The sequence below is a fragment of the Perna viridis genome, chromosome 13, assembly GCF_037379345.1.
Source record: "Perna viridis isolate PV_CMFRI_1.1 ecotype Kerala chromosome 13, ASM3737934v1, whole genome shotgun sequence".
Classification (NCBI taxonomy): Eukaryota; Metazoa; Mollusca; class Bivalvia; order Mytilida; family Mytilidae; genus Perna; species Perna viridis.
Window position 1 is genome coordinate 33,279,914 of NC_142457.1, and position 16,113 is coordinate 33,296,026.

Here is a 16,113-nt window from a genome sequence, read left to right on the forward strand (position 1 = left end):
ACCATCTTTCCCTTTCCGAAAAAGTTTTTATCTCACATATTTTGTATAAGTTTATACGTGTACAAATATTCTCTATCTATTTTTCATAAAATGTGATTTCAATAGACCAAATTGCTTTCTCGTCATAGCGTTGACGGATTTACAATACACATGAACTCATTCCATTTATACATTTGGAATAAAAATGTAATCGTTGTGTGCAACTTTCATGCATTTCGTGGTAATTTTTTTTTAATAAATATGTGTTCATATATGAATGTAAGTGTATCTCTGTCCATGGAAACACCTTCCCTTTATGTTTAAAAATTCTATTATTACATCTATATTAACTTTTTCCTTTTCTTCATATAAAATTATCAAAGACTAATGTCATTTTTTTTTCTGATACTTTTTATTCGTTATTTTTTTTTTTATCATAATATTTTTTTTTTCTTTTTAAGGGTCAATTCGCGTTTACTTTCTGAACAATACACATCTTAACACATTATACATTGGCCGTATAAGTGAATACGTAAAGCCGGTTACTAAGAGTTAGCACTACTCACACCTTTCAGCAATTCTCTATAATACCTTAGTATTTTAATTATCACCTCATAAAATTCCTTAAGCCCTGTCGTCTGAACCGGAGAATTTCGCTCAGCCATAAACACAATATATTTTTTATTATCATTATCACTTTTTTGTTATATATAAATTTTTTTTTTTTGCTTTATTTTTGCATTCTGTGCACTCACCGGATACACAATCCAGACATTCGCTCGCATTTAAGTGGACCTTTTTCATAATTGAAAAGTCCGACACCGATCTTCACTGCAATGAAATAAAAAGAAAAAAGAAAATAAATAGGATAAATTCCCCCGTATAAAGGACCGTCAATAGTCTGACTTCCAACACAGTAGTATATTGAAAAACTTTCTCTGTTATTTTAAAATAATCGAAACAGAAAGAAATACAGAAATTTGGCATTATTCTGCGACCTGGTGCGTTTTACAGCGGCTACATGCACACACACACACACACACACACACACACACACACACACACACATATATATATATATATGCGAATTTATGTCAATGCATTGAGTTATAAGGCGATGTGCCTTATAAGTTATCTGCACATATGTGCAAATAACTATGTTGTTTTATAAATCATGTTTAAACATGCGTTGTCTGTGTGTACGATTTGTGAAACGTCTATTATTTGCCGTGAATTATTTCCTATATTTGAAAAATTGAGCCCCCTTTTTTTCTTTCTTACAAAACATTCCATTCCTCGTCACACACAAACTGTCCAATGAAAAGTTACTTAACAAATACTTGATTGGCTTTCTATCACGGTCGCGCTAGTTATATATATTATTTTTGTCCTGCCGGCATCAATCATGTACCGATATAGTTTTATTATATAATTACCATGTCGGGTCGCGGTAAAGGAGGTAAAGGACTAGGAAAAGGAGGCGCCAAACGACACAGGAAAGTTTTGCGTGATAACATCCAAGGTATCACCAAACCAGCTATCCGTCGTCTTGCACGAAGAGGTGGTGTCAAACGTATCTCTGGGCTTATCTATGAAGAGACTCGTGGTGTGTTGAAAGTTTTCTTGGAAAATGTAATTCGTGATGCAGTCACCTACACCGAGCATGCCAAGAGAAAAACTGTCACAGCTATGGATGTCGTCTATGCCCTGAAGAGACAAGGACGCACTCTATACGGCTTCGGAGGTTGAGCAGCTTCCATTAGAAATAACAACAACGGCCCTTTTCAGGGCCACCAAAATATTTCAAAAAGATTCTGATATTGATGTTATATGCAGCAAATAACTTCTCTAATTAAAACACCCATGGCATACAACAATAACATTTTGAGAATAATGTTTATCATTTTATTGTTATAAATCACTGCACAGTAGACACCCAAGAAAAAACATATCTATGTACAACAACATTCACTATTAAAACTGCTCAAAAAAACAACTATTGACTAAGACTGTGTATTGCACATGCCGATTAGTGAGTAGTGTTCAGTGTCGATTTCACACATTTCGTTGTAGTAAGGTGAACGCTAATGTACTTTTACCGCCGATTTTATTATTTTCAATTAAAAAATTCAAACATCTGTACATGTATCGTAACTATCTACACTTTTTGAAAGAAATCATATTTATTTTATTGAGCCTGACTTGTAATCAACTTATTAGATGCGTGGCTTTCATATGTAAAGGAGTTGATTCTACGGCGAAGAAATCTTTTCAGTCTTATTTTTCTGATTATACGATTTCTGTGTGCATTTGTTCTTATTCAAGTTCAGAGTATAAACAGTTTTGCAACGTATCAACATAAGAATCTTTTTGAAAGATTTTGGTGGCCCTGAAAAGGGCCGTTAAGTATGAAGACCGTCACTGCAAGTTTATTTGCTGCTGGTGTACTTTGTGACGGCTTTGGTCCCTTCGCTAACAGCGTGTTTGGCTAATTCTCCCGGCAACAGAAGACGTACAGCAGTCTGAATCTCCCGAGATGTAATAGTTGATCTTTTATTGTAGTGAGCCAGACGCGAAGCCTCGGCGGCGATTCTCTCAAAGATATCATTGACAAAACTGTTCATGATTGACATTGCCTTTGAAGAGACACCAGTGTCCGGATGGACTTGTCGGAGAACTTTGTAGATGTAGATTCCATAAGACTCCCTTCTCCTTCTCTTCCTTTTCTTGTCACCTCCGGCACGTGCAGCTTTCGTCTTGGTCACGGCCTTCTTTGCTCCTTTTGATCCAGTTGCTTTAGGCGGCATATTTAATCTCTGATAATAACACAGTGAATAATACCCACTAGTTCGGTCTAATTTCAATTTAAAACGACCAAGTGGATTGAAATTATGTTTGCGCGAACCTCGCGGAAAACACCAAGTACAAGCCAGAACAGTGATACTGATTGGTTCATACATATGATATCATTCCAATCCGTTTGCATCTATAAATGGAAAATTGCATATTTTAAGTATTATGTTTATTTATTTGAAACTGAACAATTCACAAATAATACAATATGTCTGGACGTGGAAAGGGAGGCAAAGCCAAATCTAAGGCCAAGAGCAGGTCGTCCCGTGCTGGACTTCAGTTCCCTGTCGGTCGTATCCACAGACTATTGAGGAAAGGCAACTATGGAGAGAGGGTAGGCGCTGGAGCCCCTGTTTATCTCGCCGCTGTTATGGAATATTTGGCCGCTGAAGTTTTGGAATTGGCAGGTAATGCTGCCCGTGACAACAAGAAGAGCAGAATCATCCCCCGTCACCTCCAGCTGGCCATCAGAAACGACGAGGAACTGAACAAACTGCTCTCCGGTGTCACCATTGCCCAGGGTGGCGTACTGCCAAACATCCAGGCTGTTCTATTGCCCAAGAAGACTCAAAAGGCTGCAAAATAAATAATTTAGTTCTTTGAACTATCGGATATAACGGCCCTTTTCAGGGCCACCAACACTTTTCAAAAAGATTCTTAAATTGATGTGTGTACTTGCACTATAAAACAACTAAAACTGAGTTTATAACCACCCCCCCCCCCACTCCCTCAGCTTCCCTATATGCCTTTTTTTTCGGCCGGACATAAATACGTGTATTACTATACACAATAACTATGCAATTCAAGAATTAATATGCATTTCACAAAAACAAAAACAAAAAATATAAAAAAAAAAAAATAAAAAAAAAATAAACAACGTTAAAAAACGCAGCCACGCGAGGGCATCGTAGAGTTTCAGTTATCTGTTGTGTGTGTAGAATTCTGGCCCTCTACTAAATGTGCATATACTTATCCGTGCATTTTCCTGTGGGTTGTATGTTTACTAACGCGAGTCCATATAACTCATTTTAAGTATGTGTTTTATGCAGGCTAGTTCTCGATGAAAAGTAGAATGGAGTACTAATTCAAAGAGAATCAATTTCCCATTTACCACGTACTATAACTATTGCACACAAGATAAATAGATTCTTAAAAAAATAATTTGTATTTTTTAAAATTAGTTTGTTACTAAAATATTTTTTGTAAAAACCATGATAAATGCTTGTAGTAATAGTATGTACTAATTGCTACAGAAATGTGACTAATTGTGAGTGACATCAGATGTAAGTTGGTGAATCTAATTAACTATTAATGTAATTGTTTTTGATAATCTTGATAACATGTCATCAAAGCTCAAACATGAATAGAATGGTGGATTGAAAGTTTTCCCAATTCCTCCAATGAAATTACCTGAATGATAACCAATCACAGTGAGTTTTATTGCTTCGACCGACCAATAATGAACTTGCTTGTCAAATTTATACGACGACAAAAGCCGACCCTCAAGGCTACAGTATTATCACCGTTCGGTTATTGAAATCATACATCGTTCGTAATGGCTCGTACAAAGCAAACCGCTCGTAAGTCCACCGGAGGAAAGGCTCCAAGGAAACAACTGGCAACTAAGGCTGCTCGTAAGAGCGCACCCGCTACTGGAGGAGTCAAGAAACCACACAGATACAGACCTGGAACTGTCGCATTGAGAGAAATCAGAAGATATCAAAAGAGCACCGAGCTTCTCATCAGAAAACTCCCATTCCAGAGATTAGTCAGAGAAATCGCTCAGGACTTCAAAACTGATCTCAGATTCCAGAGCTCCGCCGTCATGGCACTCCAGGAAGCTAGTGAAGCTTACTTGGTCGGTCTTTTTGAAGACACCAACTTGTGCGCCATCCACGCCAAGAGAGTCACAATCATGCCCAAGGACATTCAGCTTGCACGCAGAATTCGCGGAGAACGTGCTTAATGTGTGACTTTTCACATTATGAAAACGGCCCTTTTAAGGGCCACACAAATCTTCAAAAAAAGATTTTTAAGTTGATATGTAATCCAGTCTAATAATACACGAATAAAAAATGTAACACACCCTTTTTTTACACCTGTCTGTACCTAGAAAACACCAAGTAATTGCGCCTAATAAATAAAGGCATACCGTTCAACAACCATCTTTCCCTTTCCGAAAAAGTTTTTATCTCACATATTTTGTATAAGTTTATACGTGTACAAATATTCTCTATCTATTTTTCATAAAATGTGATTTCAATAGACCAAATTGCTTTCTCGTCATAGCGTTGACGGATTTACAATACACATGAACTCATTCCATTTATACATTTGGAATAAAAATGTAATCGTTGTGTGCAACTTTCATGCATTTCGTGGTAATTTTTTTTTAATAAATATGTGTTCATATATGAATGTAAGTGTATCTCTGTCCATGGAAACACCTTCCCTTTATGTTTAAAAATTCTATTATTACATCTATATTAACTTTTTCCTTTTCTTCATATAAAATTATCATTTTCATGACTAATGTCATTTTTTTTTCTGATACTTTTTATTCGTTATTTTTTTTTTTATCATAATATTTTTTTTTTCTTTTTAAGGGTCAATTCGCGTTTACTTTCTGAACAATACACATCTTAACACATTATACATTGGCCGTATAAGTGAATACGTAAAGCCGGTTACTAAGAGTTAGCACTACTCACACCTTTCAGCAATTCTCTATAATACCTTAGTATTTTAATTATCACCTCATAAAATTCCTTAAGCCCTGTCGTCTGAACCGGAGAATTTCGCTCAGCCATAAACACAATATATTTTTTATTATCATTATCACTTTTTTGTTATATATAAATTTTTTTTTTTGCTTTATTTTTGCATTCTGTGCACTCACCGGATACACAATCCAGACATTCGCTCGCATTTAAGTGGACCTTTTTCATAATTGAAAAGTCCGACACCGATCTTCACTGCAATGAAATAAAAAGAAAAAAGAAAATAAATAGGATAAATTCCCCCGTATAAAGGACCGTCAATAGTCTGACTTCCAACACAGTAGTATATTGAAAAACTTTCTCTGTTATTTTAAAATAATCGAAACAGAAAGAAATACAGAAATTTGGCATTATTCTGCGACCTGGTGCGTTTTACAGCGGCTACATGCACACACACACACACACACACACACACACACACACACACACACACACACATATATATATATATATGCGAATTTATGTCAATGCATTGAGTTATAAGGCGATGTGCCTTATAAGTTATCTGCACATATGTGCAAATAACTATGTTGTTTTATAAATCATGTTTAAACATGCGTTGTCTGTGTGTACGATTTGTGAAACGTCTATTATTTGCCGTGAATTATTTCCTATATTTGAAAAATTGAGCCCCCTTTTTTTCTTTCTTACAAAACATTCCATTCCTCGTCACACACAAACTGTCCAATGAAAAGTTACTTAACAAATACTTGATTGGCTTTCTATCACGGTCGCGCTAGTTATATATATTATTTTTGTCCTGCCGGCATCAATCATGTACCGATATAGTTTTATTACATAATTACCATGTCGGGTCGCGGTAAAGGAGGTAAAGGACTAGGAAAAGGAGGCGCCAAACGACACAGGAAAGTTTTGCGTGATAACATCCAAGGTATCACCAAACCAGCTATCCGTCGTCTTGCACGAAGAGGTGGTGTCAAACGTATCTCTGGGCTTATCTATGAAGAGACTCGTGGTGTGTTGAAAGTTTTCTTGGAAAATGTAATTCGTGATGCAGTCACCTACACCGAGCATGCCAAGAGAAAAACTGTCACAGCTATGGATGTCGTCTATGCCCTGAAGAGACAAGGACGCACTCTATACGGCTTCGGAGGTTGAGCAGCTTCCATTAGAAATAACAACAACGGCCCTTTTCAGGGCCACCAAAATATTTCAAAAAGATTCTGATATTGATGTTATATGCAGCAAATAACTTCTCTAATTAAAACACCCATGGCATACAACAATAACATTTTGAGAATAATGTTTATCATTTTATTGTTATAAATCACTGCACAGTAGACACCCAAGAAAAAACATATCTATGTACAACAACATTCACTATTAAAACTGCTCAAAAAAACAACTATTGACTAAGACTGTGTATTGCACATGCCGATTAGTGAGTAGTGTTCAGTGTCGATTTCACACATTTCGTTGTAGTAAGGTGAACGCTAATGTACTTTTACCGCCGATTTTATTATTTTCAATTAAAAAATTCAAACATCTGTACATGTATCGTAACTATCTACACTTTTTGAAAGAAATCATATTTATTTTATTGAGCCTGACTTGTAATCAACTTATTAGATGCGTGGCTTTCATATGTAAAGGAGTTGATTCTACGGCGAAGAAATCTTTTCAGTCTTATTTTTCTGATTATACGATTTCTGTGTGCATTTGTTCTTATTCAAGTTCAGAGTATAAACAGTTTTGCAACGTATCAACATAAGAATCTTTTTGAAAGATTTTGGTGGCCCTGAAAAGGGCCGTTAAGTATGAAGACCGTCACTGCAAGTTTATTTGCTGCTGGTGTACTTTGTGACGGCTTTGGTCCCTTCGCTAACAGCGTGTTTGGCTAATTCTCCCGGCAACAGAAGACGTACAGCAGTCTGAATCTCCCGAGATGTAATAGTTGATCTTTTATTGTAGTGAGCCAGACGCGAAGCCTCGGCGGCGATTCTCTCAAAGATATCATTGACAAAACTGTTCATGATTGACATTGCCTTTGAAGAGACACCAGTGTCCGGATGGACTTGTCGGAGAACTTTGTAGATGTAGATTCCATAAGACTCCCTTCTCCTTCTCTTCCTTTTCTTGTCACCTCCGGCACGTGCAGCTTTCGTCTTGGTCACGGCCTTCTTTGCTCCTTTTGATCCAGTTGCTTTAGGCGGCATATTTAATCTCTGATAATAACACAGTGAATAATACCCACTAGTTCGGTCTAATTTCAATTTAAAACGACCAAGTGGATTGAAATTATGTTTGCGCGAACCTCGCGGAAAACACCAAGTACAAGCCAGAACAGTGATACTGATTGGTTCATACATATGATATCATTCCAATCCGTTTGCATCTATAAATGGAAAATTGCATATTTTAAGTATTATGTTTATTTATTTGAAACTGAACAATTCACAAATAATACAATATGTCTGGACGTGGAAAGGGAGGCAAAGCCAAATCTAAGGCCAAGAGCAGGTCGTCCCGTGCTGGACTTCAGTTCCCTGTCGGTCGTATCCACAGACTATTGAGGAAAGGCAACTATGGAGAGAGGGTAGGCGCTGGAGCCCCTGTTTATCTCGCCGCTGTTATGGAATATTTGGCCGCTGAAGTTTTGGAATTGGCAGGTAATGCTGCCCGTGACAACAAGAAGAGCAGAATCATCCCCCGTCACCTCCAGCTGGCCATCAGAAACGACGAGGAACTGAACAAACTGCTCTCCGGTGTCACCATTGCCCAGGGTGGCGTACTGCCAAACATCCAGGCTGTTCTATTGCCCAAGAAGACTCAAAAGGCTGCAAAATAAATAATTTAGTTCTTTGAACTATCGGATATAACGGCCCTTTTCAGGGCCACCAACACTTTTCAAAAAGATTCTTAAATTGATGTGTGTACTTGCACTATAAAACAACTAAAACTGAGTTTATAACCACCCCCCCCCCACTCCCTCAGCTTCCCTATATGCCTTTTTTTTCGGCCGGACATAAATACGTGTATTACTATACACAATAACTATGCAATTCAAGAATTAATATGCATTTCACAAAAACAAAAACAAAAAATATAAAAAAAAAAAAATAAAAAAAAAATAAACAACGTTAAAAAACGCAGCCACGCGAGGGCATCGTAGAGTTTCAGTTATCTGTTGTGTGTGTAGAATTCTGGCCCTCTACTAAATGTGCATATACTTATCCGTGCATTTTCCTGTGGGTTGTATGTTTACTAACGCGAGTCCATATAACTCATTTTAAGTATGTGTTTTATGCAGGCTAGTTCTCGATGAAAAGTAGAATGGAGTACTAATTCAAAGAGAATCAATTTCCCATTTACCACGTACTATAACTATTGCACACAAGATAAATAGATTCTTAAAAAAATAATTTGTATTTTTTAAAATTAGTTTGTTACTAAAATATTTTTTGTAAAAACCATGATAAATGCTTGTAGTAATAGTATGTACTAATTGCTACAGAAATGTGACTAATTGTGAGTGACATCAGATGTAAGTTGGTGAATCTAATTAACTATTAATGTAATTGTTTTTGATAATCTTGATAACATGTCATCAAAGCTCAAACATGAATAGAATGGTGGATTGAAAGTTTTCCCAATTCCTCCAATGAAATTACCTGAATGATAACCAATCACAGTGAGTTTTATTGCTTCGACCGACCAATAATGAACTTGCTTGTCAAATTTATACGACGACAAAAGCCGACCCTCAAGGCTACAGTATTATCACCGTTCGGTTATTGAAATCATACATCGTTCGTAATGGCTCGTACAAAGCAAACCGCTCGTAAGTCCACCGGAGGAAAGGCTCCAAGGAAACAACTGGCAACTAAGGCTGCTCGTAAGAGCGCACCCGCTACTGGAGGAGTCAAGAAACCACACAGATACAGACCTGGAACTGTCGCATTGAGAGAAATCAGAAGATATCAAAAGAGCACCGAGCTTCTCATCAGAAAACTCCCATTCCAGAGATTAGTCAGAGAAATCGCTCAGGACTTCAAAACTGATCTCAGATTCCAGAGCTCCGCCGTCATGGCACTCCAGGAAGCTAGTGAAGCTTACTTGGTCGGTCTTTTTGAAGACACCAACTTGTGCGCCATCCACGCCAAGAGAGTCACAATCATGCCCAAGGACATTCAGCTTGCACGCAGAATTCGCGGAGAACGTGCTTAATGTGTGACTTTTCACATTATGAAAACGGCCCTTTTAAGGGCCACACAAATCTTCAAAAAAAGATTTTTAAGTTGATATGTAATCCAGTCTAATAATACACGAATAAAAAATGTAACACACCCTTTTTTTACACCTGTCTGTACCTAGAAAACACCAAGTAATTGCGCCTAATAAATAAAGGCATACCGTTCAACAACCATCTTTCCCTTTCCGAAAAAGTTTTTATCTCACATATTTTGTATAAGTTTATACGTGTACAAATATTCTCTATCTATTTTTCATAAAATGTGATTTCAATAGACCAAATTGCTTTCTCGTCATAGCGTTGACGGATTTACAATACACATGAACTCATTCCATTTATACATTTGGAATAAAAATGTAATCGTTGTGTGCAACTTTCATGCATTTCGTGGTAATTTTTTTTTAATAAATATGTGTTCATATATGAATGTAAGTGTATCTCTGTCCATGGAAACACCTTCCCTTTATGTTTAAAAATTCTATTATTACATCTATATTAACTTTTTCCTTTTCTTCATATAAAATTATCAAAGACTAATGTCATTTTTTTTTCTGATACTTTTTATTCGTTATTTTTTTTTTTATCATAATATTTTTTTTTTCTTTTTAAGGGTCAATTCGCGTTTACTTTCTGAACAATACACATCTTAACACATTATACATTGGCCGTATAAGTGAATACGTAAAGCCGGTTACTAAGAGTTAGCACTACTCACACCTTTCAGCAATTCTCTATAATACCTTAGTATTTTAATTATCACCTCATAAAATTCCTTAAGCCCTGTCGTCTGAACCGGAGAATTTCGCTCAGCCATAAACACAATATATTTTTTATTATCATTATCACTTTTTTGTTATATATAAATTTTTTTTTTTTGCTTTATTTTTGCATTCTGTGCACTCACCGGATACACAATCCAGACATTCGCTCGCATTTAAGTGGACCTTTTTCATAATTGAAAAGTCCGACACCGATCTTCACTGCAATGAAATAAAAAGAAAAAAGAAAATAAATAGGATAAATTCCCCCGTATAAAGGACCGTCAATAGTCTGACTTCCAACACAGTAGTATATTGAAAAACTTTCTCTGTTATTTTAAAATAATCGAAACAGAAAGAAATACAGAAATTTGGCATTATTCTGCGACCTGGTGCGTTTTACAGCGGCTACATGCACACACACACACACACACACACACACACACACACACACATATATATATATATATGCGAATTTATGTCAATGCATTGAGTTATAAGGCGATGTGCCTTATAAGTTATCTGCACATATGTGCAAATAACTATGTTGTTTTATAAATCATGTTTAAACATGCGTTGTCTGTGTGTACGATTTGTGAAACGTCTATTATTTGCCGTGAATTATTTCCTATATTTGAAAAATTGAGCCCCCTTTTTTTCTTTCTTACAAAACATTCCATTCCTCGTCACACACAAACTGTCCAATGAAAAGTTACTTAACAAATACTTGATTGGCTTTCTATCACGGTCGCGCTAGTTATATATATTATTTTTGTCCTGCCGGCATCAATCATGTACCGATATAGTTTTATTACATAATTACCATGTCGGGTCGCGGTAAAGGAGGTAAAGGACTAGGAAAAGGAGGCGCCAAACGACACAGGAAAGTTTTGCGTGATAACATCCAAGGTATCACCAAACCAGCTATCCGTCGTCTTGCACGAAGAGGTGGTGTCAAACGTATCTCTGGGCTTATCTATGAAGAGACTCGTGGTGTGTTGAAAGTTTTCTTGGAAAATGTAATTCGTGATGCAGTCACCTACACCGAGCATGCCAAGAGAAAAACTGTCACAGCTATGGATGTCGTCTATGCCCTGAAGAGACAAGGACGCACTCTATACGGCTTCGGAGGTTGAGCAGCTTCCATTAGAAATAACAACAACGGCCCTTTTCAGGGCCACCAAAATATTTCAAAAAGATTCTGATATTGATGTTATATGCAGCAAATAACTTCTCTAATTAAAACACCCATGGCATACAACAATAACATTTTGAGAATAATGTTTATCATTTTATTGTTATAAATCACTGCACAGTAGACACCCAAGAAAAAACATATCTATGTACAACAACATTCACTATTAAAACTGCTCAAAAAAACAACTATTGACTAAGACTGTGTATTGCACATGCCGATTAGTGAGTAGTGTTCAGTGTCGATTTCACACATTTCGTTGTAGTAAGGTGAACGCTAATGTACTTTTACCGCCGATTTTATTATTTTCAATTAAAAAATTCAAACATCTGTACATGTATCGTAACTATCTACACTTTTTGAAAGAAATCATATTTATTTTATTGAGCCTGACTTGTAATCAACTTATTAGATGCGTGGCTTTCATATGTAAAGGAGTTGATTCTACGGCGAAGAAATCTTTTCAGTCTTATTTTTCTGATTATACGATTTCTGTGTGCATTTGTTCTTATTCAAGTTCAGAGTATAAACAGTTTTGCAACGTATCAACATAAGAATCTTTTTGAAAGATTTTGGTGGCCCTGAAAAGGGCCGTTAAGTATGAAGACCGTCACTGCAAGTTTATTTGCTGCTGGTGTACTTTGTGACGGCTTTGGTCCCTTCGCTAACAGCGTGTTTGGCTAATTCTCCCGGCAACAGAAGACGTACAGCAGTCTGAATCTCCCGAGATGTAATAGTTGATCTTTTATTGTAGTGAGCCAGACGCGAAGCCTCGGCGGCGATTCTCTCAAAGATATCATTGACAAAACTGTTCATGATTGACATTGCCTTTGAAGAGACACCAGTGTCCGGATGGACTTGTCGGAGAACTTTGTAGATGTAGATTCCATAAGACTCCCTTCTCCTTCTCTTCCTTTTCTTGTCACCTCCGGCACGTGCAGCTTTCGTCTTGGTCACGGCCTTCTTTGCTCCTTTTGATCCAGTTGCTTTAGGCGGCATATTTAATCTCTGATAATAACACAGTGAATAATACCCACTAGTTCGGTCTAATTTCAATTTAAAACGACCAAGTGGATTGAAATTATGTTTGCGCGAACCTCGCGGAAAACACCAAGTACAAGCCAGAACAGTGATACTGATTGGTTCATACATATGATATCATTCCAATCCGTTTGCATCTATAAATGGAAAATTGCATATTTTAAGTATTATGTTTATTTATTTGAAACTGAACAATTCACAAATAATACAATATGTCTGGACGTGGAAAGGGAGGCAAAGCCAAATCTAAGGCCAAGAGCAGGTCGTCCCGTGCTGGACTTCAGTTCCCTGTCGGTCGTATCCACAGACTATTGAGGAAAGGCAACTATGGAGAGAGGGTAGGCGCTGGAGCCCCTGTTTATCTCGCCGCTGTTATGGAATATTTGGCCGCTGAAGTTTTGGAATTGGCAGGTAATGCTGCCCGTGACAACAAGAAGAGCAGAATCATCCCCCGTCACCTCCAGCTGGCCATCAGAAACGACGAGGAACTGAACAAACTGCTCTCCGGTGTCACCATTGCCCAGGGTGGCGTACTGCCAAACATCCAGGCTGTTCTATTGCCCAAGAAGACTCAAAAGGCTGCAAAATAAATAATTTAGTTCTTTGAACTATCGGATATAACGGCCCTTTTCAGGGCCACCAACACTTTTCAAAAAGATTCTTAAATTGATGTGTGTACTTGCACTATAAAACAACTAAAACTGAGTTTATAACCACCCCCCCCCCCACTCCCTCAGCTTCCCTATATGCCTTTTTTTTCGGCCGGACATAAATACGTGTATTACTATACACAATAACTATGCAATTCAAGAATTAATATGCATTTCACAAAAACAAAAACAAAAAATATAAAAAAAAAAAAATAAAAAAAAAATAAACAACGTTAAAAAACGCAGCCACGCGAGGGCATCGTAGAGTTTCAGTTATCTGTTGTGTGTGTAGAATTCTGGCCCTCTACTAAATGTGCATATACTTATCCGTGCATTTTCCTGTGGGTTGTATGTTTACTAACGCGAGTCCATATAACTCATTTTAAGTATGTGTTTTATGCAGGCTAGTTCTCGATGAAAAGTAGAATGGAGTACTAATTCAAAGAGAATCAATTTCCCATTTACCACGTACTATAACTATTGCACACAAGATAAATAGATTCTTAAAAAAATAATTTGTATTTTTTAAAATTAGTTTGTTACTAAAATATTTTTTGTAAAAACCATGATAAATGCTTGTAGTAATAGTATGTACTAATTGCTACAGAAATGTGACTAATTGTGAGTGACATCAGTTGTAAGTTGGTGAATCTAATTAACTATTAATGTAATTGTTTTTGATAATCTTGATAACATGTCATCAAAGCTCAAACATGAATAGAATGGTGGATTGAAAGTTTTCCCAATTCCTCCAATGAAATTACCTGAATGATAACCAATCACAGTGAGTTTTATTGCTTCGACCGACCAATAATGAACTTGCTTGTCAAATTTATACGACGACAAAAGCCGACCCTCAAGGCTACAGTATTATCACCGTTCGGTTATTGAAATCATACATCGTTCGTAATGGCTCGTACAAAGCAAACCGCTCGTAAGTCCACCGGAGGAAAGGCTCCAAGGAAACAACTGGCAACTAAGGCTGCTCGTAAGAGCGCACCCGCTACTGGAGGAGTCAAGAAACCACACAGATACAGACCTGGAACTGTCGCATTGAGAGAAATCAGAAGATATCAAAAGAGCACCGAGCTTCTCATCAGAAAACTCCCATTCCAGAGATTAGTCAGAGAAATCGCTCAGGACTTCAAAACTGATCTCAGATTCCAGAGCTCCGCCGTCATGGCACTCCAGGAAGCTAGTGAAGCTTACTTGGTCGGTCTTTTTGAAGACACCAACTTGTGCGCCATCCACGCCAAGAGAGTCACAATCATGCCCAAGGACATTCAGCTTGCACGCAGAATTCGCGGAGAACGTGCTTAATGTGTGACTTTTCACATTATGAAAACGGCCCTTTTAAGGGCCACACAAATCTTCAAAAAAAGATTTTTAAGTTGATATGTAATCCAGTCTAATAATACACGAATAAAAAATGTAACACACCCTTTTTTTACACCTGTCTGTACCTAGAAAACACCAAGTAATTGCGCCTAATAAATAAAGGCATACCGTTCAACAACCATCTTTCCCTTTCCGAAAAAGTTTTTATCTCACATATTTTGTATAAGTTTATACGTGTACAAATATTCTCTATCTATTTTTCATAAAATGTGATTTCAATAGACCAAATTGCTTTCTCGTCATAGCGTTGACGGATTTACAATACACATGAACTCATTCCATTTATACATTTGGAATAAAAATGTAATCGTTGTGTGCAACTTTCATGCATTTCGTGGTAATTTTTTTTTAATAAATATGTGTTCATATATGAATGTAAGTGTATCTCTGTCCATGGAAACACCTTCCCTTTATGTTTAAAAATTCTATTATTACATCTATATTAACTTTTTCCTTTTCTTCATATAAAATTATCAAAGACTAATGTCATTTTATTTTCTGATACTTTTTATTCGTTATTTTTTTTTTTATCATAATATTTTTTTTTTCTTTTTAAGGGTCAATTCGCGTTTACTTTCTGAACAATACACATCTTAACACATTATACATTGGCCGTATAAGTGAATACGTAAAGCCGGTTACTAAGAGTTAGCACTACTCACACCTTTCAGCAATTCTCTATAATACCTTAGTATTTTAATTATCACCTCATAAAATTCCTTAAGCCCTGTCGTCTGAACCGGAGAATTTCGCTCAGCCATAAACACAATATATTTTTTATTATCATTATCACTTTTTTGTTATATATAAATTTTTTTTTTTTGCTTTATTTTTGCATTCTGTGCACTCACCGGATACACAATCCAGACATTCGCTCGCATTTAAGTGGACCTTTTTCATAATTGAAAAGTCCGACACCGATCTTCACTGCAATGAAATAAAAAGAAAAAAGAAAATAAATAGGATAAATTCCCCCGTATAAAGGACCGTCAATAGTCTGACTTCCAACACAGTAGTATATTGAAAAACTTTCTCTGTTATTTTAAAATAATCGAAACAGAAAGAAATACAGAAATTTGGCATTATTCTGCGACCTGGTGCGTTTTACAGCGGCTACATGCACACACACACACACACACACACACACACACACACACACACACATATATATATATATATGCGAATTTATGTCAATGCATTGAGTTATAAGGCGATGTGCCTTATAAGTTATCTGCACATATGTGCA

At 36.7% G+C, this 16,113-nt stretch overlaps 6 protein-coding genes and 3 pseudogenes across 6 annotated transcripts; 6 read left to right on the plus strand and 3 right to left on the minus strand.

The window, feature by feature from the left end:
- Positions 1-1,416: 1,416 nt before the first annotated feature.
- Positions 1,417-1,728, plus strand: LOC148600484 (histone H4). Its single transcript, XM_088558180.1, has one exon. The coding sequence runs from the start codon at positions 1,417-1,419 to the stop codon at positions 1,726-1,728; it is 312 nt and encodes a 103-aa protein (XP_088414306.1).
- A 680-nt stretch (positions 1,729-2,408) lies between these two features.
- On the minus strand, positions 2,409-2,786 carry LOC148600485 (histone H2B pseudogene; annotated as a pseudogene).
- Positions 2,787-3,040: 254 nt separating this feature from the next.
- On the plus strand, positions 3,041-3,418 carry LOC148600486 (histone H2A-like). Its single transcript, XM_088558181.1, has one exon. It carries the CDS (start codon positions 3,041-3,043, stop codon positions 3,416-3,418), a length of 378 nt encoding a protein of 125 aa, XP_088414307.1.
- A 3,001-nt stretch (positions 3,419-6,419) lies between these two features.
- On the plus strand, positions 6,420-6,731 carry LOC148600487 (histone H4). The gene has a single exon (XM_088558182.1). The coding sequence runs from the start codon at positions 6,420-6,422 to the stop codon at positions 6,729-6,731; it is 312 nt and encodes a 103-aa protein (XP_088414308.1).
- A 680-nt stretch (positions 6,732-7,411) lies between these two features.
- Positions 7,412-7,789, minus strand: LOC148600488 (histone H2B pseudogene; annotated as a pseudogene).
- Positions 7,790-8,043: 254 nt separating this feature from the next.
- On the plus strand, positions 8,044-8,421 carry LOC148600489 (histone H2A-like). The gene has a single exon (XM_088558184.1). The coding sequence runs from the start codon at positions 8,044-8,046 to the stop codon at positions 8,419-8,421; it is 378 nt and encodes a 125-aa protein (XP_088414310.1).
- Positions 8,422-11,407: 2,986 nt separating this feature from the next.
- LOC148600490 (histone H4) lies at positions 11,408-11,719 on the plus strand. Its single transcript, XM_088558185.1, has one exon. It carries the CDS (start codon positions 11,408-11,410, stop codon positions 11,717-11,719), a length of 312 nt encoding a protein of 103 aa, XP_088414311.1.
- A 680-nt stretch (positions 11,720-12,399) lies between these two features.
- On the minus strand, positions 12,400-12,777 carry LOC148600491 (histone H2B pseudogene; annotated as a pseudogene).
- A 254-nt stretch (positions 12,778-13,031) lies between these two features.
- Positions 13,032-13,409, plus strand: LOC148600492 (histone H2A-like). The gene has a single exon (XM_088558187.1). It carries the CDS (start codon positions 13,032-13,034, stop codon positions 13,407-13,409), a length of 378 nt encoding a protein of 125 aa, XP_088414313.1.
- Positions 13,410-16,113: the final 2,704 nt, after the last annotated feature.

Excerpts from the sequence above, each read along its gene's own strand:
- LOC148600484 (XM_088558180.1), top strand. The coding sequence starts at position 1,417 with ATGTCGGGTCGCGGTAAAGGAGGTAAAGGACTAGGAAAAGGAGGCGCC.
- LOC148600486 (XM_088558181.1), top strand. The coding sequence starts at position 3,041 with ATGTCTGGACGTGGAAAGGGAGGCAAAGCCAAATCTAAGGCCAAGAGC.
- LOC148600487 (XM_088558182.1), top strand. The coding sequence starts at position 6,420 with ATGTCGGGTCGCGGTAAAGGAGGTAAAGGACTAGGAAAAGGAGGCGCC.
- LOC148600489 (XM_088558184.1), top strand. The coding sequence starts at position 8,044 with ATGTCTGGACGTGGAAAGGGAGGCAAAGCCAAATCTAAGGCCAAGAGC.
- LOC148600490 (XM_088558185.1), top strand. The coding sequence starts at position 11,408 with ATGTCGGGTCGCGGTAAAGGAGGTAAAGGACTAGGAAAAGGAGGCGCC.
- LOC148600492 (XM_088558187.1), top strand. The coding sequence starts at position 13,032 with ATGTCTGGACGTGGAAAGGGAGGCAAAGCCAAATCTAAGGCCAAGAGC.